The sequence below is a fragment of the Manis pentadactyla genome, chromosome 2 (assembly GCF_030020395.1).
Source record: "Manis pentadactyla isolate mManPen7 chromosome 2, mManPen7.hap1, whole genome shotgun sequence".
Classification (NCBI taxonomy): Eukaryota; Metazoa; Chordata; class Mammalia; order Pholidota; family Manidae; genus Manis; species Manis pentadactyla.
Window position 1 is genome coordinate 227,984,433 of NC_080020.1, and position 25,803 is coordinate 228,010,235.

The 25,803-nt window shown below is 36.4% G+C and overlaps 1 protein-coding gene across 1 annotated transcript in view; it reads left to right on the forward strand.

Annotated features, from left to right (window-relative positions):
• The window catches only part of ROCK2 (Rho associated coiled-coil containing protein kinase 2), a 158,796-nt gene that overhangs the window by 53,983 nt on the left and 79,010 nt on the right, over positions 1-25,803 (forward strand). Inside the window, exons 2-3 of the mRNA XM_036881826.2 lie at positions 14,334-14,415; positions 15,442-15,542. Coding sequence (XP_036737721.1) covers positions 14,334-14,415; positions 15,442-15,542 — 183 coding nt within the window. The remainder of the gene's footprint in view (positions 1-14,333; positions 14,416-15,441; positions 15,543-25,803) is intronic.

The window sequence follows — 25,803 nt, forward strand, 5'->3', positions numbered from 1 at the left end:
GTAAACTGTAGTGTGTCACAGTTCAATGAAAGCTAACAAGAGTGAGATGTTGCTGAAAACTCCTGTATTAAACTTTACATTTTTAAAGGTTCAATGTGCAAAATTATAGTACTTTCTTCTTGTGCCTCAGTGTATCATCTTACATATTCCCATTAAGATAAAACTTGGAAGATTTCTGAGGTCTATTAGATATATGATGGATACTTGGAAATATGGTATTGGTTCCTTGTGTAGACGTAGATATCAGCCTTAGAGAATCATTCTCAGAATAAAGTCCAGGTATGTTTGGTTTCATTACTTTTTCCCTTTAAGTGTAAGAGAAATTATGGCTATTTGTGAGTTCCAATTAAGGATGGTTTAGGTTCACTGTTTAAAAATATTTTTTCTATTAAACTAATCACCAATCTGTATCTAAATAGATTGAACAAAGTTCTTGCTCTTCCTTGTTGTGCTGTTATTGCCAGAAATTGAGCAATATGTAGAGGAGAATAATAGCTGGTAATCAACTTTAGAAACTTCAGATTTGCCTATACTATTAGTTTTCAAATTGTTTTAGCTTTTCTCTGCCAAGTAAAAATTATGGACTACCAAAATGTTAAATACCAAACAATAGTGGATTAGATTTCCTTATCAAGACTTGCTCAATCATCTTTTATTTAGAGAGGAAGGAGTACATATACAGAAGAGAGATGGGACAGATATTTAAAAGATTTTAATACTTTTTCTAAATTTAAAAAGTATTATGAAAAGAATTGCCTTAGATATGTAGAAAAAATATTGCTTCCTAGGTAAGGATGAAGTGCATCTTGCTTCTGTAGTTTCTATTGAGAAGGATATTTTATTTTTTCATTAGAAATAGGTGGGTCACTGAGTCTGGATAGTTAACATATGTAGTTAGGAGAGGAAAGAACATGTATTTTTAAAACAAACAACTATTTACATTTTGCTAAAGTGTTCTTTCACTGTTTCTGGTGGTTATACAGGCCGCAGAAGGAGCTGCTTCTGTTTACAACTTCTGTTTCTGTTATACACCTAAATGGCTCTGTCCACAAACACCTCTCCATTTCCCACATTCCTTTTCCAGTGGGGTTTTCATGAGAATTAAGTGAGAAAGTGACTTTCTTTGCCACAGAGTAGGTGCACAATAAATGTTGAGTTCATATATGCTTTTGCCCCTTGATTTTCATCTGAACCTGGTTTGTATAGTATGTGGTTGTCCCTTAACTTCATTGTTTAGATTTGATTACTATTTGATTAAAAAAACTTGAGGATATCTGTGAGCATAATGTGGTATTGAAATATTTCCAAGGATTGTTTTTAGGTGGGATATAAAATGAAGGATTTAAACCTCTGTAGTTATAAAAAAATATTAAAAATAACTATAATGACATCAAATTCTAATAATAGGGAAGGATAGTTTTGTGTATGAAATTACTTTACTTCCATCTCAGATTTATTCAGCCTTGCAGTTGTCCACTTCTCATTTACAGTTGCTGAATTGGTTTTAAGAGTTATAAGAAACATTTTTCTTTACCTGGAAGATGGGATACATAGTAAGGTTGTATGACTCTACATTACCCCTTCCCTCCCAGCACTTTGAACACAAATAAGGATCATCCTTACCTAGGAAGCAGGCTAAGTATTATCTCATCGCATGTATAGAAGTATAGATGGGTGATATTATAATCATGTGAGAATCCTGGCCATGAAATTACCATTTTCCCTATACCTACCTTCCTCTTTCCCCAGCTGCTGAAGTCCATCTTTCTACCTGACAGTATCATTTTACTAATTTGCTTTTCCCATATACTGTGAGCACAGAACAGGAAAACTAATATAACCAGTATTTTTTGGCATGTGTGTATTTTCCTTGTCTCTAATTTATTATATCCTGAATGAGCAGTGTTTTCTTGGTTTTTTGGTTTCTCTTTTTTTTTCTTGCCCCAAAGTCTATGTATGATATTTAATATTGTGAGTTACAAATATGGAAAACATTTTTTAAAAGTCTGTTTTGTCTCTAATGAGTATTAGAATGCCAACTCTAATTTTTCTGTCAGTAATTTTTCAATTAAATACCAGTGTTGAATTAAGAACAGGTTTCAGACAGGATGATATTGTAATTGTTCTGATCTTTTATAATGGGAAGGTGCTGATTTTCTGTTTTATTCTATAGGGAGTAGTAAAATACTTTATATTCCTTGAGGAGGAAAATCTTTGTTTTTAGAGGAAAAGATCCAATTGTCATTTTGTAAACCAAAGTCCAGTAATACAAATGTATAATTTGATCTTAATTTTATGTATGTGTCTCTGAACAATATACAACATTATGAACAATACTTTAGTGCATATCTCCCATTGACTTAATATTTAGAAGAAAAAAATGTAGAACCTAGTTCAAATACTAAAAATACCAATAATTACTTAAAGTAGCTTTGGGTTAGTCCCTATCCACCTACTTCCTAGCTGTGCAGTTCTGGGAAATTAAGTTCTCCAAGCTTAAATTCTTCAGTTAAAAAATGATGATAATAACACGTATTCCTACAGTCTGAAAAATTAAAAGAATTAGATGATGTGATGTTATTAAGTGTTTGTGTCTGGTATCCAAGCACTCTGTAAGTATGCTTTATTATCAGCATAGCAGCACTATCACCATTAGTACTGTTCACCAACTTTACACTTCTTTCGACTAATTCTCCTAAAACTTCGACCAAGTCAAGTTTGGTCGAACATATTAATTATGTTAATTAATTCTTTTAAAATTAAAATATACTAGTTAATGACTATCTGACTGTAGAGATTTTGGTTTCTTCTTAGGACGATGACTGGGGCTAGAGTGAGGCTAGTGAGGCACTTGCTTTGGACACAAAACTTAAGGGGATTCCAAAAAGTCAAGATAAATAATATTTTCTCACAGTACAGGAAAAAATGCAAAGATATTTGATGAACAAAATATAAAAACCAAAATTTTAACTAAAGACAAGATCTGGAAGAGTGCCATACTGAGCCATGTTGATGTGTGAGGCAGAAAGGGGAAATTAATAGTTCTGACCCTGTCTTACTTTTGCTGAGCGCTTTTGGAGCTTGAGGCAAAAGAAAAAGTCAGAATAACACCCATGCTGCCCTGAGGAAAATGCCTCACCCTACTCCATACCTTGCAGAAATATTTAAACAGTCAACTTTATAAGTGACAACAGCTCCCCAAAATGATATAATAGATTATTATTCAGTTTTACAAATGAGGGTGCTAGAAATTGGGAGCCTGTTCAGATACAGAGAACTTAAAAAAGGCTTAAGATCTGTGGGAACTTTGTTCGTTGTTCAAGGAGGTTCCCTTTCCCCCACAATTCAGAGTTCAGCTTTTAAGCAAGTTTTTGATACAACTACCCTTTAAGTGGTAGTTTTAAATATGAATGTTATTCTGTTAGACACCAATTACTTCATTAATGTGTCATCTATATTGTTTTGAGGCATTAGGGAGCTTTAAGAACTGATTTTAATATAGCTGTAGTAGCTGAATATTTATGTATTTATATAAGCAAAGAGGAAAACTGTTCTCTATGCCTCATTAAATTAGCCGCTCAAGTTTATTAAAACATTAAACTATATGTCATAAAATATGTGTGTGAGACACTTTTACCCAAGACTTATTTCCTGTTTTCCTAGGTAACTTTTTTTTCTTTAAGTAAAGATTCTTTTTTGTTAGATTAAAGGATAAATTTAGTTTTGTCATTTTTTGCCTGACAGGTCTTAACCTAATGTACTTAGAAAGCTGTATTTTAAAATAAGCATTAAGGTTTTATTCAGGTGGTAATTGATAAATGGATAGCAGAAGAGTTAATATTAGATTTTATGAGGTGAAATAGAAACTGTACTATAAAATAATATCAAATATATCAAAGACTCACAAGTTTTCTATATGCAGAAAGAGTGACTTAAGAATTTATTTGCTAATGATGGATTTGTTTGGTCCCACTACTTTTAGTTTTGTGTTTGTATTTAGAGTTGTAATAACAGGAGGAAATGTACAAATTCATTTAAATAACATTTCTTGGTCATTTATCTGCCCAGCAGATAAACAGAAATATGTTACCTGTTCTTTTGTTGTCTTAATTTAAAAATCTGGATGTTGTTCAGTATTCTATTAGAGGAATAACTTTATTAACATTAAGTTCAGTAATATTTAAAGTATAAACGTACCATAAAATTATATCACTTAAACTGTTGGCTTGGACAAGTTTTTTAACCTCTCCATACTTCAGTTGCTATACCTACTGATGTGGGTATAGTAATAGTACCTAGTTTTTAACATTGTTGTGAGGATTAAAATGTTGACTGCATGTAAAATGCTTTTGGACAGTATATAGCACAGAATAGTCAAGAAAAGTTCCTATTATTAATAGTAAATACTGTATTGACCTGTATAATTTAGTTAGAGGTTTTGGTACATAGACTGTAAAGTACAGTATATTACATAATTTACAGTTAAGTTAAATGCTAGATATTATTTAGGGTCTATGAATGTTAACTCAGAGTAACATCTTAAAGAAGGGTTTGCTTTTGTTCTGTTTTTAAATAAAAGTGAAGCAATTACAGTAAAATGGAACTACTAAAAAGGTGGCAAATAGTGATTTGGAAATAACAAATTTATAATATAAATAGCCCTCAAAAAAGTAGTTGATGACCTCCCAAGTTGCTAAATTAAATTCTTGGTCTTGAATTACTTGACTTACCAGTCATATTGACATTGTGGATCACTCTTCCCTTTTTGCTGTACTTTTCACCTGGTTTCCAAGATAGCACAGCAGTCTTGACTTTCCTCCTCCTTTTCTAGTTCCTTCTCACTTCCCTGTTCTCCCTAATGTCTTAATATTGGTGTACCCCAGGACTTGGCCTTGGGATTTTTTTTTTTTCTTTTTGTGAGGGCATCTCTCATATTTATTGATCAAATGGTTGTTAACAACAATAAAATTCTGCATAGGGGAGTCAATGCTCAATGCACAATCATTAATCCACCCCAAGCCTAATTTTCATCAGTTTCCAATCTTCTGAGGCATAACAAACAAGTTCTTACATGGAGAACAAATTCTTACATAGTGAATAAGTTACATAGTGAATAGTACAAGGGCAGTCATCACAGAAACTTTCGGTTTTGCTCATGCATTATGAACTATAAACAGTCAGTTCAAATATGAATACTCATTTGATTTTTATACTTGATTTATATGTGGATACCACATTTCTCTCTTTATTATTATTATTTAAAAAAAAATGCTGAAGTGGTAGATAGATACAAGATAAAGGTAGAAAACATAGTTTAGTGTTGTAAGGGACCAAATGTAGATGATCCGGGGTGTGCCTGTAGACTGTGTGTTAATCCAAGCTAGACAAGGGCAATAAAACATCCACATATGCAGAAGATTTCTCTCAGAACAGGGGGGGTGAGGCTCTAAGCCTCACCTCTGTTGGTCCCCAATTTCTCACCTGATGACCCCCCTGCGACTGTGCCTGTCTTAGGTTGTTCCTCCCTTGAGGAATCTTACCCGTCTCTGGCTAACCAGTCATCTTCTGGGGCCATACAGGGAAATGTAAAGTTGGTAAGTGAGAGAGAAGCCTTATTGTTTGAAATGGTTAGCTTTTTATTTCTTTGCATATTTATGCCCTGTAGCTTCTATGCCCAGCATTTGTCCTGAGGTATCTTTACCACTTGGAAGAATTATGATACTCGGTAAATTTGATATGAGGCACGAATTCTATTTAAGGGTTGTAATTAGGAAGGAAGAAGAAAAGCTATAGAAGTAGCAGGCGGCAGAAAACATGGGAAGATTGATTATTTCTTTGACATATCTTCTTGTAGAGTAACTTCAGCATGTATAGGTTTTAAGCTACTACTTAAATTGCGCACACATATTAACATAATAGGAGTATAGTTACATAACCAAAGCATATCTGTAATTACCAGCCATCTCCAGTGAAACCAAGAAAAACAGTTAGGCACCTTAGGCATTTGTGAAAACTTATCTATGATATGGTGGATATTGTCCAACTGAACTTGAACAGTCTGAGAGAAATCAGACAAATTAAAACAACCCATTCCTGGGGAATGTTCACATCCCTTATGTTCTTTTAACAGTAAATAGTCTGTAGTTGTAAGATTTTGGAGTGCTAAAATTTGCACTTCTCCTAATTCTTGGTTGAGTTCCAACAGTATAGATCCAGTCAAATTTGTTGTTTTACTGTATGCACAGGCCAGCTTAGATATCTCCTTCATTCCCATGGCAAGTCCAGGAACTGGTGGGATGAATGCATCTACAGCCGTAGCAGTGCGTGGATCTTTGTTGGGGTTTTTTGATTATCATCTTCTGGCATGAGTCTTCCAGAGAGTGTTGATGTTGGAAGTTCTTTTTCATATCGCATCTTAGTTCATTTTCAGGGTAGCCCAATTAGGCTTTGATCCTCTGTATAAACACAAACAGACCCTTTGCCTACACTTTTATATGCCCTTTATACCCTTGTGTAGAACTCATTGGAGGTTACCACACAGGAACTGCCCTTTTTTTTTTGTTTGTGTGTTTTTGTGTGTGTGTGTTTTTTTTTTTTTTGGTATCACTAATCTACACTTACATGACGAATATTATGTTTACTAGGCTCTCCCCTATACCAGGTCTCCCCTATAAACTCCTTTACAGTCACTGTCCATCAGCATAGCAAAATGTTGTAGATCACTACTTGCCTTCTCTGTGTTGTACAGCCCTCCCTTTTCTCCTTCCCCCCCATTCATGCTAGTCTTAATATCCCCCTATTTCTCCCCCCCCCCTTATCCCTCCCTACCCACCCATCCTCCCCAGTCCCTTTCCCTTTGGTATCTGTTAGTCCATTCTTGAGTTCTGTGATTCTGCTGCTGTTTTGTTCCTTCAGTTTTTCCTTTGTTCTTATATTCCACAGATAAGTGAACTCATTTGGTATTTCTCTTTCTCCGCTTGGCTTGTTTCACTGAGCAAAATACCCTCCAGCTCCATCCATGTTGCTGCAAATGGTTGGATTTGCCCTTTTCTTATGGCTGAGTAGTATTCCATTGTGTATATGTACCACATCTTCTTTATGCATTCATCTATCGATGGACATTTAGGTTGCTTCCAATTCTTGGCTATTGTAAATAGTGCTGCGATAAACATAGGGGTGCACTGATCTTTCTCATACTTGATTGCTGCATTCTTAGGGTAAATTCCTAGGAGTGCAATTCCTGGGTCAAATGGTAAGTCTGTTTTGAGCATTTTGATGTACCTCCATACTGCTTTCCACAATGGTTGAACTAACTTACATTCCCACCAGCAGTGTAGGAGGGTTCCCCTTTCTCCACAGCCTCGCCAACATTTGTTGTTGTTTGTCTTTTGGATGGCAGCCATCCTTACTGGTGTGAGGTGATACCTCATTGTAGTTTTAATTTGCATTTCTCTGATAATTAGCGATGTGGAGCATCTTTTCACGTGTCTGTTGACCATCTGTATTTCTTTTTTGGAGAACTGTCTGTTCAGTTCCTCTGCCCATTTTTTAATTGGGTTATTTGTTTTTTGTTTGTTGAGGCGTGAGAGCTCTTGATATATTCTGGACGTCAAGCCTTTATCGGATGTGTCATTTTCAAATATATTCTCCCACACTGTAGGGTTCCTTTTTGTTCTATTGATGGTGTCTTTTGCTGTACAGAAGCTTTTCAGCTTAATATAGTCCCACTTACTCATTTTTGCTGTTGTTTTCCTTGCCCGGGGAGATATGTTCAAGAAGAGGTCACTCATGTTTATGTCTAAGAGGTTTTTGCCTATGTTTTCTTCCAAGAGTTTAATGGTTTCATGGCTTACATTCAGGTCTTTGATCCATTTTGAGTTTACTTTTGTATATGGGGTTAGACAATGGTCCAGTTTCATTCTCCTACATGTAGCTGTCCAGTTTTGCCAGCACCATCTGTTGAAGAGACTGTCATTTCGCCATTGTATGTCCATGGCTCCTTTATCAAATATTAATTGACCATATATGTCTGGGTTAATGTCTGGATTCTCTAGTCTGTTCCATTGGTCTGTGGCTCTGCTCTTGTGCCAGTACCAAATTGTCTTGATTACTATGGCTTTATAGTAGAGCTTGAAGTTGGGGAGTGAGATCCCCCCTACTTTATTCTTCTTTCTCAGGATTGCTTTGGCTATTCGGGGTCTTTGGTGTTTCCATATGAATTTTTGAATTATTTGTTCCAGTTCATTGAAGAATGTTGCTGGTAGTTTCATAGGGATTGCATCAAATCTGTATATTGCTTTTGGCAGGATGGCCATTTTGACGATATTAATTCTTCCTAGCCACGAGCATGGGATGAGTTTCCATCTGTTCGTGTCCCCTCTAATTTCTCTTAAGAGTGACTTGTAGTTTTCAGAGTATACGTCTTTCACTTCTTTGGTTAGGTTTATTCCTAGGTATTTTATTTTTTTTGATGCAATTGTGAATGGAGTTGTTTTCCTGATTTCTCTTTCTGTTGGTTCATTGTTAGTGTATAGGAAAGCCACAGATTTCTGTGTGTTGATTTTGTATCCTGCAACTTTGCTGTATTCCGATATCAGTTCTAGTAGTTTTGGGGTGGAGTCTTTAGGGTTTTTTATGTACAGTATCATGTCATCTGCAAATAGTGACAGTTTAACTTCTTCTTTACCAATCTGGATTCCTTGTATTTCTTTGTTTTGTCTGATTGCCATGGCTAGGACCTCCAGTACTATGTTAAATAACAGTGGAGAGAGTGGGCATCCCTGTCTAGTTCCCGATCTCAGAGGAAATGCTTTCAGCTTCTCGCTGTTCAGTATAATGTTGGCTGTGGGTTTATCATATATGGCCTTTATTATGTTGAGGTACTTGCCCTCTATTCCCATTTTGCTGAGAGTTTTTATCATGAATGGATGTTGAACTTTGTCAAATGCTTTTTCAGCATCTATGGAGATGATCATGTGGTTTTTGTCTTTCTTTTTGTTGATGTGGTGGATGATGTTGATGGACTTTCAAATGTTGTACCATCCTTGCATCCCTGGGATGAATCCCACTTGGTCATGGTGTATGATCCTTTTGATGTATTTTTGAATTCGGTTTGCTAATATTTTGTTGAGTATTTTTGCATCTACGTTCATCAGGGATATTGGTCTGTAGTTTTCTTTTTTGATGGGGTCTTTGCCTGGTTTTCGTGTTAGGGTGATGTTAGCTTCATAGAATGAGTTTGGGAGTATCCCCTCCTCCTCTATTTTTTGGAAAACTTTAAGGAGAATGGGTATTATGTCTTCCCTGTATGTCTGATAAAATTCCAAGGTAAATCCATCTGGCCCAGGGGTTTTGTTCTTTGGTAGTTTTTTGATTACCGCTTCAATTTCGTTGCTGGTAATTGGTCTGTTTAGATTTTCTGTTTCTTTCTGGGTCAATCTTGGAAGGTTGTATTTTTCTAAGAAGTTGTCCATTTCTCCTAGGTTTCCCAGCTTGTTAGCATATAGATTTTCATAGTATTCTCTAATAATTCTTTGTATTTCTGTGGGGTCCGTCGTGATTTTTCCTTTCTCGTTTCTGATACTGTTGATTTGTGTTGACTCTCTTTTCTTCTTAATAAGTCTGGCTAGAGGCTTATCTATTTTGTTTATTTTCTCGAAGAACCAGCTCTTGGTTTCATTGATTTTTGCTATTGTTTTATTCTTCTCAATTTTATTTTTTTCTTCTCTGATCTTTATTATGTCCCTCCTTCTGCTGACCTTAGGCCTCATCTGTTCTTCTTTTTCCAATTTCGATAATTGTGACATTAGACCATTCATTTGGGATTGCTCTTCCTTTTTTAAATATGCTTGGATTGCTATATACTTTCCTCTTAAGACTGCTATTGCTGTGTCCCACAGAAGTTGGGGCTTAGTGTTGTTGTTGTCATTTGTTTCCATATATTGCTGGATCTCCATTTTGATTTGGTCATTGATCCATTGATTATTTAGGAGCATGTTGTTAAGCCTCCATGTGTTTGTGAGCCTCTTTGCTTTCTTTGTACAGTTTATTTCTAGTTTTATGCCTTTGTGGTCTGAAAAGTTGGTTGGTAGGATTTCAATCTTTTGGAATTTTCTGAGGCTCTTTTTGTGGCCTAGTATGTGGTCTATTCTGGAGAATGTTCCATGTGCATTGAGAAGAATGTGTACCCTGTTGCTTTTGGATGTAGAGTTCTATAGATGTCTATTAGGTCCATCTGCTCTACTGTGTTGTTCAGTGCTTCCGTGTCCTTACTTATTTTCTGCCTGGTGGATCTATCCTTTGGGGTGAGTGGTGTGTTGAAGTCTCCTAGAATGAATGCATTGCAGTCTATATCCCCCTTTAGTTCTGTTAGTATTTGTTTCACATGTGCTGGTGTTCCTGTGTTGGGTGCATATATATTTAGAATGGTTATATCCTCTTGTAGGACTGAGCCCTTTATCATTATGTAGTGTCCTTCTTTATCTCTTGTTACTTTCTTTGTTTTGAAGTCTATTTTGTCTGATATTAGTACTGCAACCCCTGCTTTCTTCTCGCTGTTGTTTGCTTGAAATATGTTTTTCCATCCCTTGACTTTTAGTCTGTACATGTCTTTGGGTTTGAGGTGAGTTTCTTGTAAGCAGCATATAGATGGGTCTTGCTTTTTTATCCGTTCTATTACTCTGTGTCTTTTGATTGGTGCATTCAGCCCATTAACATTTAGGGTGACTATTGAAAGATATGTACTTATTGCCATTGCAGGCTTTAAATTCGTGGTTACCAAAGGTTCAAGGTTAGCCTCTTTAGTATCCTACTGCCCAAGTTAGCTCGCTTATTGAGCTGTTATATACACTGTCTGGAGATTCTTTTCTTCTCTCCCTTCTTGTTCCTCCTCCTCGATTCTTCATATGTTGGGTGATTTGTGCTGTGCTCTTTCTAGGAGTGCTCCCAGCTAGAGCAGTCCCTGTAAGATGTTCTGTAGAGGTGGTTTGTGGAAAGCAAATTCCATCAGCTTTTGTTTGTCTGGGAATTGTTTAATCCCACCATCATATTTGAATGGTAGTCGTGCTGGATACAGTATTCTTGGTTCAAGGCCCTTCTGTTTCATTGTATTAAATATATCATGCCATTCTCTTCTGTCCTGTAGGGTTTCTGTCGAGAAGTCTGATGTTAGCCTGATGGGTTTTCCTTTATAGGTGACCTTTTTCTCTCTAGCTGCCTTTAAAACTCTTTCCTTGTCCTTGATCTTTGCCATTTTAATTATTATGTGTCTTGGTGTTGTCCTCCTTGGATCCTTTCTGTTGGGGGTTCTGTGTATTTCCGTGGTCTGTTCGATTATTTCCTCCCCCAGTTTGGGGAAGTTTTCAGCAATTATTTCTTCTAAGATACTTTCCATCTCTTTTCCTCTCTCTTCTTCTTCTAGAACCCCTATAATACAGATATTGTTCCTTTTGGATTGGTCACACAGTTCTCTTAATATTGTTTCATTCCTGGAGATCCTTTTATCTCTCTCTATGTCAGCTTCTATGCGTTCCTGTTCTCTGGTTTCAATTCCATCAATGGCCTCTTGAATTCTATCCATTCTGCTTATAAACCCTTCCAGAGTTTGTTTCATTTCTGCGATCTCCTTTCTGGCATCTGTGATCTCCCTCCGGACTTCATCCCATTTCTCTTGCGTATTTCTCTGCATCTCTGTCAGCATGTTTATGATTCTTATTTTGAATTCTTTGTCAGGAAGACTGGTTAGGTCCGTCTCCTTCTCTGGTGTTGTCTCTGTGATCTTTGTCTGTCTGTAGCTTTGCCTTTTCATGGTGATAGGAATAGTTTGCAGAGCTGGGATGAGTGACGGCTGGAAGAACTTCCTTTCTTGTTGGTTTGTGGCCCTCCTCTCCTGGGAGAACAGCGACCTCTAGTGGCTTGTGCTGGGCAGCTGCGCGCAGACAGGGCTTCTGCATCCTGCCCGGCTACTATGGAGTTTATCTCAGCTGTTGCTGTGGGCGTGGCCTGGCTCAGGCAGCTACTCCAAATTGGTGGAGTTGCGTTGGAGTGGGAGTGGCTGGGAGGCTATTTATCTCCGTAAGGGGCCCCCCTGCTCCCTGCAGCCCAGGGGTTAGGGTGTCCAGAGATCCCTGGATTCCCTACCTCTTGATTAAGTGTCCCGCCCTGCCTTTTTAAGACTTCCAAAAAGCACCCGCCAAAACAAAACGAGCACCAAAAAAAAAAAAAATCTTAAATTAAAAAAAAAATTGTTTTTTAATTAAGAAAAAAAAGAAAAGGGTGGCCGCTCATTTTTCTTTATTCTCCGGCCCCAGCCTCAGGCCTCTGCTCACCGGTCTTCCTGCCCTGTTTCCCTAGTATTTGTGTCCCTATCCCTTTAAGACTTCCAAAAAGCACTCGCCAAAACAAAGCAGCAAAAAAAAAAAAAAAAAAAAAGTGGTCGCGCGCTTTTCTTATGTCCTCCAGCGCCCGGCCTCCGGTGCCCGCTCACTGCTTTTGCTGCCCTGTTTTCCTAGTATGCAGGGCCCCCTGGGCACGTACTGTTTCTGGGCCCGGATGGCTGGGGCTGGGTGTTCGGCAGTCATGGGCTCCGTCTCCCTCCCGCTCTGCCTATTCTTCTCCCCCCGGGAGCTGGGGGGAGGGGCGCTCGGCTCCCGCGGGGCCGGGGCTGGTATCTTACCCCCTTCGCGAGGCGCTGGGTTCTCTCAGGTGCGGATGTGGTCTGGATATTGTCCTGTGTCCTCTGGTCTTTATTCTAGGAAGGGTTGTCTTTGCTATATTTTCATAGATATATGTTGTTTTGGGAGGAGATTTCCGCTGCTCTACTCACGCCGCCATCTTTCGCCCCCTCCGGCCTTGGGCTTTTTTGTCTCACACTTCTTTGAGGTAGGGCAAGCACATGGGACAAGGGTCATGACATTGTAAAATCTGCTTTGCCTTTGAAAAAGGCCCATCTTATTCTTTAAGTTAAAATCCTACCAGCCCCGTAATCAATTAAGTAACTTTTTAACCAGGATAGGAGAGAGACCTCCAAAGTGTAAATGAACCTATGTGGATTAAGAATGCCAAGATCTGGACCAACACAGTCACTTAAATAACCCTATTGTCAAGACAGAACTTCAAAGAAATTATGAATAAGCTGTATACATCATGCCTTATGCTGACCCCTACCCAAAACCCCATAAAGCCCCAACCCTAAATCCTTAAGTGTGCCCCGCTCTCTGAGGTTGCCCACATTCCGGTCTGAGTGTGTATTGTCATACATCAAATAAATTTTCTTGTTGCATAGGCCAATTGCACTTGTCCCTGAACTCTTTTCCATGATAAAGACAAGAACTCTCCAACCACCACCTCTGGTGGTAAATGTCTTTCTTTGTCACTTTGATATTTGATTCAGCTTTCTAGTCTTAACACAATCCTTTTCTCTCCCTGTTTTATTTCAGACCAGTAGGGAAGTAGTTTTCAGAACATAAACTCACTCCAGTGCTCAGCGCGCCCGCAATTCCCCGGGTGGTAGGGGCTTAGATCCCATGCTGTGCAGATTCAAGTGGACACTGGACGCCAGGTGATGCTGGCTGTAGGAGTTGTCATGGGATTTTGCCTTATGCCTAGCAGGAGTTCAATGAGCTTCCCTTTACTCCCTCTGCTCTTCTTGTTCTCTCCTCCCTGCATGTCTGCTGCCATTCACTACTATTCTCTCTCGCGTTAATGAATTCTTCCTTACCTACATTGTCTGACCTGCATGAAGATTCTTTCTCAGAGTCAAGAATCCTCCCCTGTCTGGGTTGAGGTTTTACCTAGTGCACAGGAAGAAACTTATATAGAAATCTAAACAGTGTAGCATACTGTTTTCATGTTTTTAGGAGATACTTAGTTTTGAGGCTGAGTTCTCTGAGGGTAAGGATAGTATCTTACTTATTTTGAGATTTTCTGTTCTTTGTATGCACTAGGCACAAAATTAATGCTTGTTGCAAGAATGGGAACTTCCTTAGTCTGGGTGTATTTCTTAAAGTCAAAAGCTTTTGAAATTTTACTGGGCATTTGAAGAGAGAAAAGACATCTGACTACAAAAATAATAGTGGATGCATATTTTAAAATTACATTTTTTCTGTTGGCTAAAAGAACAAAGGATAACATGATAGGGTGAATCCTTACATTTTCTGGTAGAAGTTAGTAAACCAGTTAAAGCTGTTGGATATGGAGCCATTGGGCAATTTTATAACAAAGTGGTTTGACATTTATTCAGTGAGAACAACATATAAAATTTAAAGACTTTTTTTGTCTTTAATGCCTGGGAATTATTAACTTTCTTTTTCTTCTTTTTATATTTTGTTAAACAGGATGGCTTAAATTCCTTGGTTCTTGATTTGGATTTTCCTGCTTTGAGGAAAAATAAGAATATAGATAATTTCTTAAATAGATGTAAGTATGTGTAAACTTAATGTTTGATCACATAACTATACTTCAGTAAAAGATTTATGTTTGATTACTATTGTAGTCCATAAACTTACTAACTTATTAAACATAAGTATTTTTTAGTTTGCCATTTGATTTATTTAAATCCTAATATTCTTTGTTTTCAAAGCAAACTTAAAGAAGCAATTGCAGCATGTGAAATTAGGTAAAGTTAAATATTTTGTACAAATTCTTAAGACTAGTGGTTTCAGGGTAGGTTATTTATGGCAATTCCAAGAAAAGACTTAAATTAATGTTCATAACTTTAAGACTTTGCTTTTACATCACCCAGAAGACTTAATGAGCTTTATGTTGTTGTAAATATAGACATTTTAGGCTAATGAAAAATAATGTGATGACAATTATTGCCATATATGTGGTAACTCTTGATACTTGCCATATTGATGTCACAGTGAAGTTGTAAAGGAAATTGAATTAAAAAATTCTCAAAATAATTAGTATATACTTTATATCACTACACTAAGCTCTTTAATTTGGAATTGTTAGAGACAGGGTTATTTTCCTAATTAAAAAACCTTGTCTTTAGTTACCATATCTACAAATAGTTGATTACTGTTTTTCTAAAAAGTAGGCTACCAAAATTCATTGCTAAGATTTTAGCCTTGCAGGTAATTTCATAGCAGCTTTTTGCCGTGATTGAGAATGCACTCCAGGATTTGCTTGGGTCACCTCTGTTTCAGCTGTCATCTAGTTAGCCAAGCAGCAGAGTCAGAAACAGAATATCTTAAATGCTGTTTTTTGGTAGTCAGTAGTGTTTATTTTTATGTGTTAATAAGCCATAGTTTTGGTTCTTTGATGTAAAAAGTTAATGTGTATCTTAGATTTTTAAACAGCAACTTTAAAAGCTGACATGTAGCTGAAAACTAATCCTAGTGTCTTGAAATAAAAATTTCTTCGCAAAGTCTATTTTATATTAAAATATTGCTCATTAATATGATTGTTATTACAAATAAGGTAAACTTTTTATTGTAGATGAGAAAATAGTAAAAAAAATCAGAGGTCTACAGATGAAGGCAGAAGACTACGATGTTGTAAAAGTTATTGGAAGAGGTGCTTTTGGTGAAGTCCAACTGGTAAGAAAATATTTGTGTTGTTCTTTCCGTTACTTTTTTTTGACAGCATGGTTTTGTGAAACATTATCAGTAGTCCCTGAGTAGATGTAATTTCTATGCCTGTGTCAGAATCAACTTTATGGGCAAGTCATTCAATCTCTGAGAGCCTCAGTGTCTTCATCTACAAAAGAAGGCAGTTGTATTACAAACATCAGGTCTCTTCCAGCCCTGAAACACTGAGATTCAGAATACAGCTAACTTGGATTCCCGCAGTTAATGAACTGAGATTCATTTAAATATATAAGGAACCGAACAAAGACATTTTAATAACTGAAAGTAAATATGAAATTTGTCTTTGCAGGCCATTGTGGCACCAACTGGAAATATCATAAATGTTTGCAATAACTATTTCATTTATGTTATTAAAGGAGAATCTGTAAGAATATTCATATTTTTATCACCTAAGTGTAAAACCATCTGTTTTTGTCCTTGTAGTTAAATTACAGAATCAAATTCTGTTTCTCCTCAACAGTGTTTTTATTCTTCTTGATGGAACACCAAGAAGAGCAGTGATCACTATGTGTCAACATGGATTTCTCTAAGAACAAGTCATGACAGACTAACCTTTGTTGTTTTCTTCTCTTTCATTCCTTCTTTCTTTGATAGGTTTATTGAACTTGTAGATCAGGGTAGTGCAGTAGGTGTGAGATACACCAATAAGGTATTTGAAAGGGTCTGACATACTTGGGATGATATGGAATAACAACAAATAAGCATGTGGAAAGACAGCTTTATAACTAATTTAATAGCTTTATTCTAAGGAGGCTAATGAAGGTGGACAGAGATTCCCCAGGGACAGGTTTTAGGGTTCTGTCCTCTCCTATTAAACATTTTATCATTGCTTTATATGGAGGCAGTGGTGGCATGTTGAATAATTTTACAAATGAGTTAAAACGGAAATGATGGGAATGATTTTAAGTGATGAGCCCAAATCCAGAAATTGGAAAGGTCTTTGGCTAGTTAGAAGTGTAATTGAACCAGAATAGTGATCTGTACTTGGATGTGATGAATTCAGGGAATAGATTGCTTATCAGTAATTATTAATTAAAGAATAATTTTCCTTAAATGTAAATCAGGCAAAAGTCACTGGTGATATGGTTGCCCAAAATAGTAAACTTTGGACTGCCTTTATATAGTTTTTAAGATGATAGAGATAGGTTTTCTTTATTTTGAGATGATTGGGCCATGCCTAGAATATTTAATTCATTCTGGAAGCCCTGTTGCCCTGTTTTAAAAGGCACATTGATAGAGTCGGGTACTCAAGGAAGGAATGCTCAGGGACTTGAAATGATGCCGTCTAAGGTAGGGTCGAAAGAATCAAGAAGTTAATTTGGAGTAGGTTTGAGCAACAATTACTTTCAATTGCCTTGAAAAGTAATGAGGTTTTGTTTTTAATCAGTGAAAGTAGTGAGGCTTCAGCTAGTAGAATGCTGTAGTGGGGAGGGTGAGAGATTACAGTACATGACAGTTGAGTTATGAAAGTTCCTGTAAGATAGGGAAAATATAAAGTAGTTGAATCCTAGCTCTGCCATGGCCTAACTCAAAGATTGTGGTGAATACAAGCAGGTTTCTTAATGTCTTTTGAGTTCCAGCCTGTAGAATACAGGTAATAATACCTATGTCATTGGGGTTGTTGTGGGATTAAGTGAATTAACAAAATATATGTCTGATTATAGTGCTAAGTGTTAACCATTATTATTACCTATTTGATGTATAGATTCATATTACATATGTTTGAAACAGATGCACTGTTTCCTCATACTTATGATTCAGTATAGTTATGGAAGAGGGACTAGAATTTGGAGTTGTATTTTTTGGAAGGAAATATGACAGACCTTGACCTGTCCTGTTTTTGTGGCAAGGGTAGTCATTGTTCTGTGTTAGATTAAGTTGATAGTTAAAATTCATGGTGTTAAAGGAAAGGGAAACAAAAGAAAATGTATAGTAACAGAAGGATGTTATTATTTGTTGTTAGTTTTCCATGCGGATTTCATTTTGGCCACAAAAATGCAGAAACAAAGTCACGTTTTTAAAAATGAAAAATATTTTCATATTCCCTTAATACAGTGAACTGACCAAATAGCCTGTAGCATGTTTGTTTTGGCTTTAATTCTTTGTTCTGTTACCTGAGGCAAGGACTCTTTAAAAAAAAGGGTGATATTGAAAAGGAAAAGTCCAGGTGCTTCTTCATAGCCTTTCAAAATTAATTAGTATGTGGTAGATAAATTAGGTAGGTGCACATGTAGGGAGTGTCCCACATTTGAGATATCTTTATGATTATGTTCTCTGAGACTATCTGAAGAAAATTTGATAATGGTTAATGGAACTTTTAATTCCTTGTGTAATGCTTTTTTCTGGTCAAGTTAAAAGTACACTCCCACAGAGGTCCCACCAATCAGTTTCTACAAAGAGAATTCTCATTGTAAAAGGAACTTTGGTATGCTGTGGCAGCTTCGCCATAGCATTTAAGAATGAGAGTCAGATGGCTTCCAGTTGAATTCTGACTCTTACTGTCTTGCTTTGACTTCAAATTATTTGATCTCCCTCAGTTTCTAATCTGTTAAATAAAGGTAACAAAAGCATTTATATACAATAAGAATTAAATGTGAGACTATATATAAAGCATTTGGAGCAGTTCCCGGTATATAGTAAGTGCTCAGTAAATAATAACAGTTAATTTTATCAGACACAAAGTGATTCATTGACTCATCTATTAATGGAATATTTAATCAGGATCTGTTATGTTCCAGGAGCTGTGCTACCCTTTTTATAAGATACAATAACATAGTCTCTGTCTTTCTGAAAGTAGTAGTTTTGTGGAGATGAAAAATTTTACTTTAAACAAGTAAATATTTTCAGATTATGATAAATACTATAAAGGTAAAATCTGAATGCTGTGAGAGAGAATAATGGAAGGATGTGCCTAATTCAGATTGGGGAGATGGGAAAGCCTTGCTGTGAGAGAGTGACATTTGAGTTAAGAGGTAAAGGAGTTAGTCACACGAAGAAGTGGGCTTGGGTGGGAGTCAAAAGTCAGAGGGAATAGCATGTAGAAATGTCATGAGTCAGGAAAGTGCTGAGTCATTTAGTTTATCTGGCATAGATTTCTTCATCTGAAAAAGGCATTTCTTATAGATTGAGAAGTTCTATTACAGGAGAGCAAAATCTGTTTAGCTTGTTATTTTTGTTTCCTGTTTCCAGAAGAGATATACGTTTAATATGTTTTTATATAATGAAAGATCTGTGATATGAATGGTTTTATCTAATATAACTATTGTCTTTAGAGTCTGCTCTTTTGAGTCTTTTATCATATCTTATTTTTATGGGAAATAATATGATTCTGTATAGTATATTAAGAACATGTAATCTGGAACACACTTCTCAGTTGAATATCAGTCTTAAGACCTTTGACAACTACCTAACTTAATCTTTGTGATTAATATGTGAAAAGCTAATATATGGAAAACATCTAGAATAGCACCTGACACTTTGTAATTATGTAATAACTTGTAGGCCAGAATTGGAGCTTCCTGAGAAAGCAGTTAAACCTCTTTTAAAGACTAAAGTACTAATTCCACTTACTGGTTTAAAGAAACATGTTTTTATAGTTAAGGTAATAAATGTTCAACTTTTAATGGACAATTTTGTATGAAGTACTCTGGTACTGTGTAAGAAGAGTCAAAGTCAGCTACTTATCTTTTGCTTCTACAGTATATAGATTTCCTGTTAACAAAGCTTTAATTGTTTGGAGTGACACTAGACCTTGTAAGATTTTTCTGTGAGGATGAAATTAGGTTATAAAAATGTGGTGCTTAGCATGGTCCTGACACATTGTAGGTCTTCAGTAAATATTCAGTGTTCTCACCATTGTCAGTTTCTGTGGATTTATTGATTTAACTTTTAATTTTAAATAAATACTACAAAGTCTTATTCTTTTAAATACTTTTATGTATGTTGATTCACTAGGGTTACCATAACAAGATCCCACAGAATAGGAGGTTTAAACAATTGAAATTAATTTTCTTATAATTCTGGAGGCTAGATATTCAAGGTCAAGGTATCAGCAGTTTTGATTTCTCTTGAGGCCTCTCTCCTTACCTTGTAGATGGCCACCTTCTCTCTGTCCTCACATGGTCTTTCCTCTGTTGCACATGTCTGGCGTGCCTCTGTGTGTCCTAATAGCTTCTTCTGATGAGGCCACCAGATTTGATTAGGACCAACCCTAATGGCCTCATTTTGACTTAATCACCCCCTTAAAGGCCCTGTCTCCAAATATAGGCACATCCTTAGGTATACTGGATGTTAAAGTTTAAAAATGTGAATTTGGAGGGTATGGTGGTGGTGGGGTGCATACACAATTCATCCCATAATGATATGTATGTATGTTGGGATGTACTTTTCAGTTAGAGCACCTTTTTGACGATGGTATGCATGCTTACTCTATATTTATTAACATATCTTGGACATAATTCTCTTTGAAAAAGAAAGTTACAAATTGTAGTCTTGAAAATGTTGTCTTAAGGTAAATGTATAGTCTTCATCTCTATTAATAGGGTATATACATTGTTCTTCATATATTCCTTTGCTTAATTGATTTAGCAGATGTTTATTGAAAGTCAGGTACCATTATAAGCATTGATGATACATTATATATGTAATTTTCTTAGATAAGGATCTGCATTTATGGAGCTTTTCCTTTGAGCTAGCCACAGAAAGAAATTATGGTCTAGGTTCTGAAAATAGAGTTATAAATTAACCTTCCTAAACATAATGTGTATATGTTAGTTATTATTTACACATGACTATTTGGGGGAGATGTCTAAAAACAAGTTTTCATGGATTTTATTTTTCTAATACCAATGGACATATTTTTAGCATTTTTATTTTTGAAGTTATTTCTTACTATTTTGAAGTTTGGGGACCTTTAGTTGGTTTTGTGATACTGCCTACTCTACTTTTCTTCATAAGAAAAGTGTTAAATGACATTAAATTTTTGCTGGTGGTTATCTAAAACCACACAAATTAATATATGAAAGCATTCTCATTCCCAAAGGTCTTAATTCCTTAGAGTTAGGTACATTAAAATGTGAAAATCTCCATTTATTATGCCTTCTCTCTATTCCCATTTTGCAACATGAAGGCAATTAACCTATTGGTATCCTTTTAGTGCTTTGATGATTAGAAACATTTAGGGACTGTTGAAATCTAGGGTCAAATTATTTTCAGTGGGTATTTATATTTTAATCCTAATTATTTTCATTCTAGGAAAGTTGAAACCTTTCTCTATCGAGTATACCAATTGCATCAATGCTAATCTTTGAAATTAAAAATTATTTAATTTATATAACAGATATGTTTGTAGTAGAAAAATTAGCCAAAATTATACTTTAAAATCACTTGTAGTCCCATTACTAAGACAGAACTACTTTTATTACATTGATATGTAGCTTTCTAACTTCTATTTCTAAAGATACCTATAATATATGTGTGTCATATATGTATATATTAAGGGATCATATTATCTACATGGTTTTGTAACTTCTATTTTTTTTGGTGACAGTAAACAGTAACACAGTTTTATAGCAGTTACAACATGCCAGGCAGGCTTCTAAGTAACTTGGGTGTAGTAACCAATCTTTACAAGAGTCCTAGGTAGTTAGTATTACTGTTGTGCCCATTTTACAGATGGGGAAATTCATGTAGATAAGGTAAATCACCTGCCAAAGTTCACAGAGCTACTAAGAGGTTGAACTGAGATCTGAACATAGGCTGAGGACTCCAGAGTCCATTTTTTGCTGTATGGTCATAACCATTTTTCCATGTTGATAAGTATAAACTTGGTATGTAATTTTATTGGCTGCATGGTGATTAACTCCTATCTTACTCATTCCTATCTTATTTACTCTTACCAGTATTCAGTTCTACTTACTTGAAACACGACTTCTTCCTATGTTACTGGCTCTTCTTAGTTTCCTTCGTGGTTCATTCTCCATCTTACTTCTCTGTGTTGTACTTCCCAAAGGCTAGACTCCTGTTTCTTTGATCTGCATTCTCTCCCAAGGTGAGCTCACCCATTCCTGTGACTTTAAATGCAATCCATATGATGTCAAGGCTCAAGTTTATAGCTACTGCTTGAATTTTCTATTTTGCTTTCCAAACTCAAAATTCATGGTGGTTTATATGACATCTCCATTAAAATGTGTCACAGACATCTAAAGCATGTGAAATTAGAGTGCTTGATTCCCTCCCTAACGTCTCTTCCTCCACAAATTGGTTCCTTCTCTTTTCTTCCTCATTTTAATTAAGTGGGCCCAGTATCAGCCCAGTTGCCCAAGCCAAAAAATTAAGAGTTATTGATTTCTCTTTCCCTCATTCTTTTTTTTTTTAAATTTTGGTATCATTAATCTACAATTACATGAAGAACATTATGTTTACTAGGCTTCCCCCTTCACCAAGTCCCTCCCACATACCCCTTCACAGTCACTGTCCATCAGCGTAGTAAGATGCTGTAAAATCACTACTTGTCTTCTCTGTGTTCCACAGCCCTCCCCGTGCCTCCCCCCACACTGTACATGCTAATCATAATGCCCCCCTTTCTTTTTCCCCGCCCTTGTCCCTCCCTTCCCACCCATCCTCCCCAGTCCCTTTCCCTTTGGTTCTATTAGTCCATTCTTGGGTTCTGTGATTCTGCTGCTGTTTTGTTCCTTCAGTTTTCCTTTGTTCTTATACTCCACATATGAATGAAATCATTTGGTACTTGTCTTTCTCCGCCTGGCTTATTTCACTGAGCATAATACCCTCTAGCTCCATTCATGTTGTTGCAAATATTAGGATCTGTTTTTTTCTTATGGCTGCGTAATATTCCAGTGTGTATATGTACCACATCTTCTTTATCCATTCATCTACTGATGGACATTTAGGTTGCTTCCATATCTTGGCTATTGTAAATAGTGCAGTGATAAACATAGGGGTGCATCTGTCTTTTTCAAACTGGAGTGCTACATTCTTAGAGTAAATTCCTAGAAGTGGAATTCCTGGGTCAAATGGTATTTCTATTTTGAGCTTTTTGAGGAACCTGCATACTGCTTTCCACAATGGTTGAACTAATTTACATTCCCACCAGCAGTGTAGGGGGGTTCCCCTTTCTCCACAATCTCACCAACATTTGTTGTTGTTTGTCTTTTCGATGATGGCGATCCTTACTGATGTGAGGTGATATCTCATTGTGGTTTTAATTTGCATTTCTCTGATGACAAGCAATATGGAGCATCTTTTCATGTGTCTGTTGGCCATCTGAATTTCTTCTTTAGGGAACTGTCTATTCAGCTCCTCTGCCCATTTTTTAATTGGATTATTTGCTTTTTGTTTGTTGAGGTGTGTGAGCTCTTTATATATTTGGATGTCAACCCTTTATTGGATCTGTCATTTATGAATATATTCTCCCATACTGTAGGATACCTTTTTGTTCTGTTGACGGTGTCCTTTGCTGTACAGAAGCTTTTTAGCTTGATATAATCCCACTTGTTCACTTTTGCTTTTGTTTCCCTTGCCCGGGGAGATATGTTCATGAAGAAGTTGCTCGTGTTTATGTCTAAGAGATTTTTGCCTATTTTTTTTCCTAAGAGTTTTATGGTTTCATTACATACATTCAGGTCTTTGATCCATTTTGAATTTCCTTTTGTATATGGGGTTAGACAGTGATCCAGTTCCATTCTCTTACATGTATCTGTCCAGTTTTGCCAGCACCATCTGTTGAAGAGACTGTCATTTCCCCAGTGTATGTCCATGGCTCCTTTATCATATATTAATTGGCTGTATATGTTTGGGTTAATGTTTAGAGTCTCTGTTTTGTTCCACTGGTCTGTGGCTCTGTTCTTGTGCCAGTAACAAATTGTCTTGATTACTGTGGCTTTGTAGTAGAGCTTGAAGTTGGAGAGCGAGATTCCCCCACTTTATTCTTCCTTCTCAGGATTGCTTTGGCTGTTCGGGGTCTTTGGTGTTTCCATATGAATTTTTGAACTATTTGTTCCAGTTCGTTGAAGAATGCTGTTGGTAATTTGATAGGGATTGCATCGAATCTGTATATTGCTTTGGGCAGGATGGCCATTTTGACGATATTAATTCTTCCTAGCCGGGAGCATGGGATGAGTTTCCATTTGTTAGTGTCCTCTTTAATTTCTCTTTAGAGTGTCTTGTAGTTTCCAGGGTCTTTCACTTCCTTGGTTAGGTTTATTCCTAGGTATTTTATTCCTTTTGATGCAATTGTGAATGGAATTGTTTTCCTGATTTCTCTTTCTATTAGTTCATTGTTAGTGTATAGGAAAGCTACAGATTTCTCTGTGTTAATTTTGTATCCTGCAAATTTGCTGAATTCCGATATTAGTTCTAGTAGTTTTGGAGTGGAGTCTTTAGGATTTTTTATGTACAGTATCATGTCGTCTGCACATAGTGACAGTTTGACTTCTTTTTTACCAATCTGGATTCCTTGTATTTCTTTGTTTTGTCTAATTGCCATGGCTAGTGCCTCCAGTACTATGTTGAATAACAGTGGGGAGAGTGGGCATCCCTGTCTTGTTCCCGGTTTCAGAGGAAAAGCTTTCAGCCTCTCGCTGTTCAGTATGATATTAGCTGTGGGTTTATCATATATGGCCTTTATTATGTTGAGGTACTTGCCCTCTGTGCCCATTTTGTTGAGAGTTTTTATCGTGAATGGATGTTGAATTTTGTCAAATGCTTTTTCAGCCTCTATGGAGATGATCATGTTGTTTTTGTCCTTCTTTTTGTTGATGTGGATGATGTTGATGGATTTTCGAATATTGTACCATCCTTGCATCCCCGGGATGAATCCCACTTGGTCATGGTGTATGATCCTTTTGATGTATTTTTGAATTCAGTTTGCTAATATTTTGCTGAGTATTTTTGCATCTATGTTCATCAGGGATATTGGTCTGTAGTTTTCCTTTTTGGTAGGGTTTTTGCCTGGTTTTGGTATTAGGGTGATGTTGGCTTCATAGAATGCGTTTGGGAGTATTCCCTCCTCTTTCTATTTTTTGGAAAACTTTAAGGAGAATGGGTGTTATGTCTTCTCTGTATGTCTGATAAAATTCCGAGGTGAATCCATCTGGCCCCGGGCGTTTTTTTTTCTTGGGTAGTTTTTTGATTACCGCTTCAATTTCATTGTTGGTAATTGGTCTGTTTAAATTTTCTGTTTCTTCCTGGGTCAGTCTTAGAAGGTTTTATTTTTCTAGGAAGTTGTCCATTTCTTCTAGGTTTTCCAGCTTGTTAGCATATAGGTTTTCATAGTATTCTCTAATAATTCTTTGTATTTCTGTGGGGTCCGTCGTGATTTTTCCATTCTTGTTTCTGATTCTGTTGATGTGTGTTGACTCTTTTTCTCTTAATAAGTCTGGCTAGAGGCTTATCTATTTTGTTTATTTTCTCGAAGAACCACCTCTTGGCTTCATTGATTTTTCTGTTGTTTTATTCTTCTCAATTTTATTTATTTCTTCTCTGATCTTTATTATGTCCCTCTGTCTGCTGACCTTAGGCCTCATTTGTTCTTCTTTTTCAACTTCCGTAATTGTGACATTGGACTATTCATTTGGGATTGTTCCTCCTTCTTTAAGTATGCCTGGATTGCTATATATTTTCCTCTTAAGATTGCTTTTGCTGCATCCCACAGAAGTTGGGGCTTTGTGTTGTTGTCATTTGTTTCCATATATTGCTGGATCTCCCTTTTAATTTGGTCATTGATCCATTGATTTTTTAGGAGCATGTTGTTAAGCCTCCATGTGTTTGTGAGCCTTTTTGCTTTCTTTGTACAATTTATTTCTAGTTTTATACCTTTGTTGTCTGAAAAGTTGGTTGGTAGGATTTCAATCTTTTGAAATTTACTGAGGCTCTTTTTGTAGCCTAGTATGTGGTCTATTCTGGAGAGTGTTCCATGTGGACTTAAGAATGTGTATCCTGTTGCTTTTGGATGTAGAGCTCTATAGATGTCTATTAGGTCCTTCTGTTCTAATGTGTTGTTCAGTGCCTCTGTGTCCTTACTTATTTTCTGTCTGGTGGATCTGTCCTTTGGAGTGAGTGGTGTGTTAAAGTCTCCCATAATGAATGCATTGCATTCTATTCCCTCTTTTAATTCTGTTAGTATTTGTTTCACATATATTGGTGCTCCTGTATTGAGTGCATATATGTTTATAATGGTTATATCCTCTCGTTG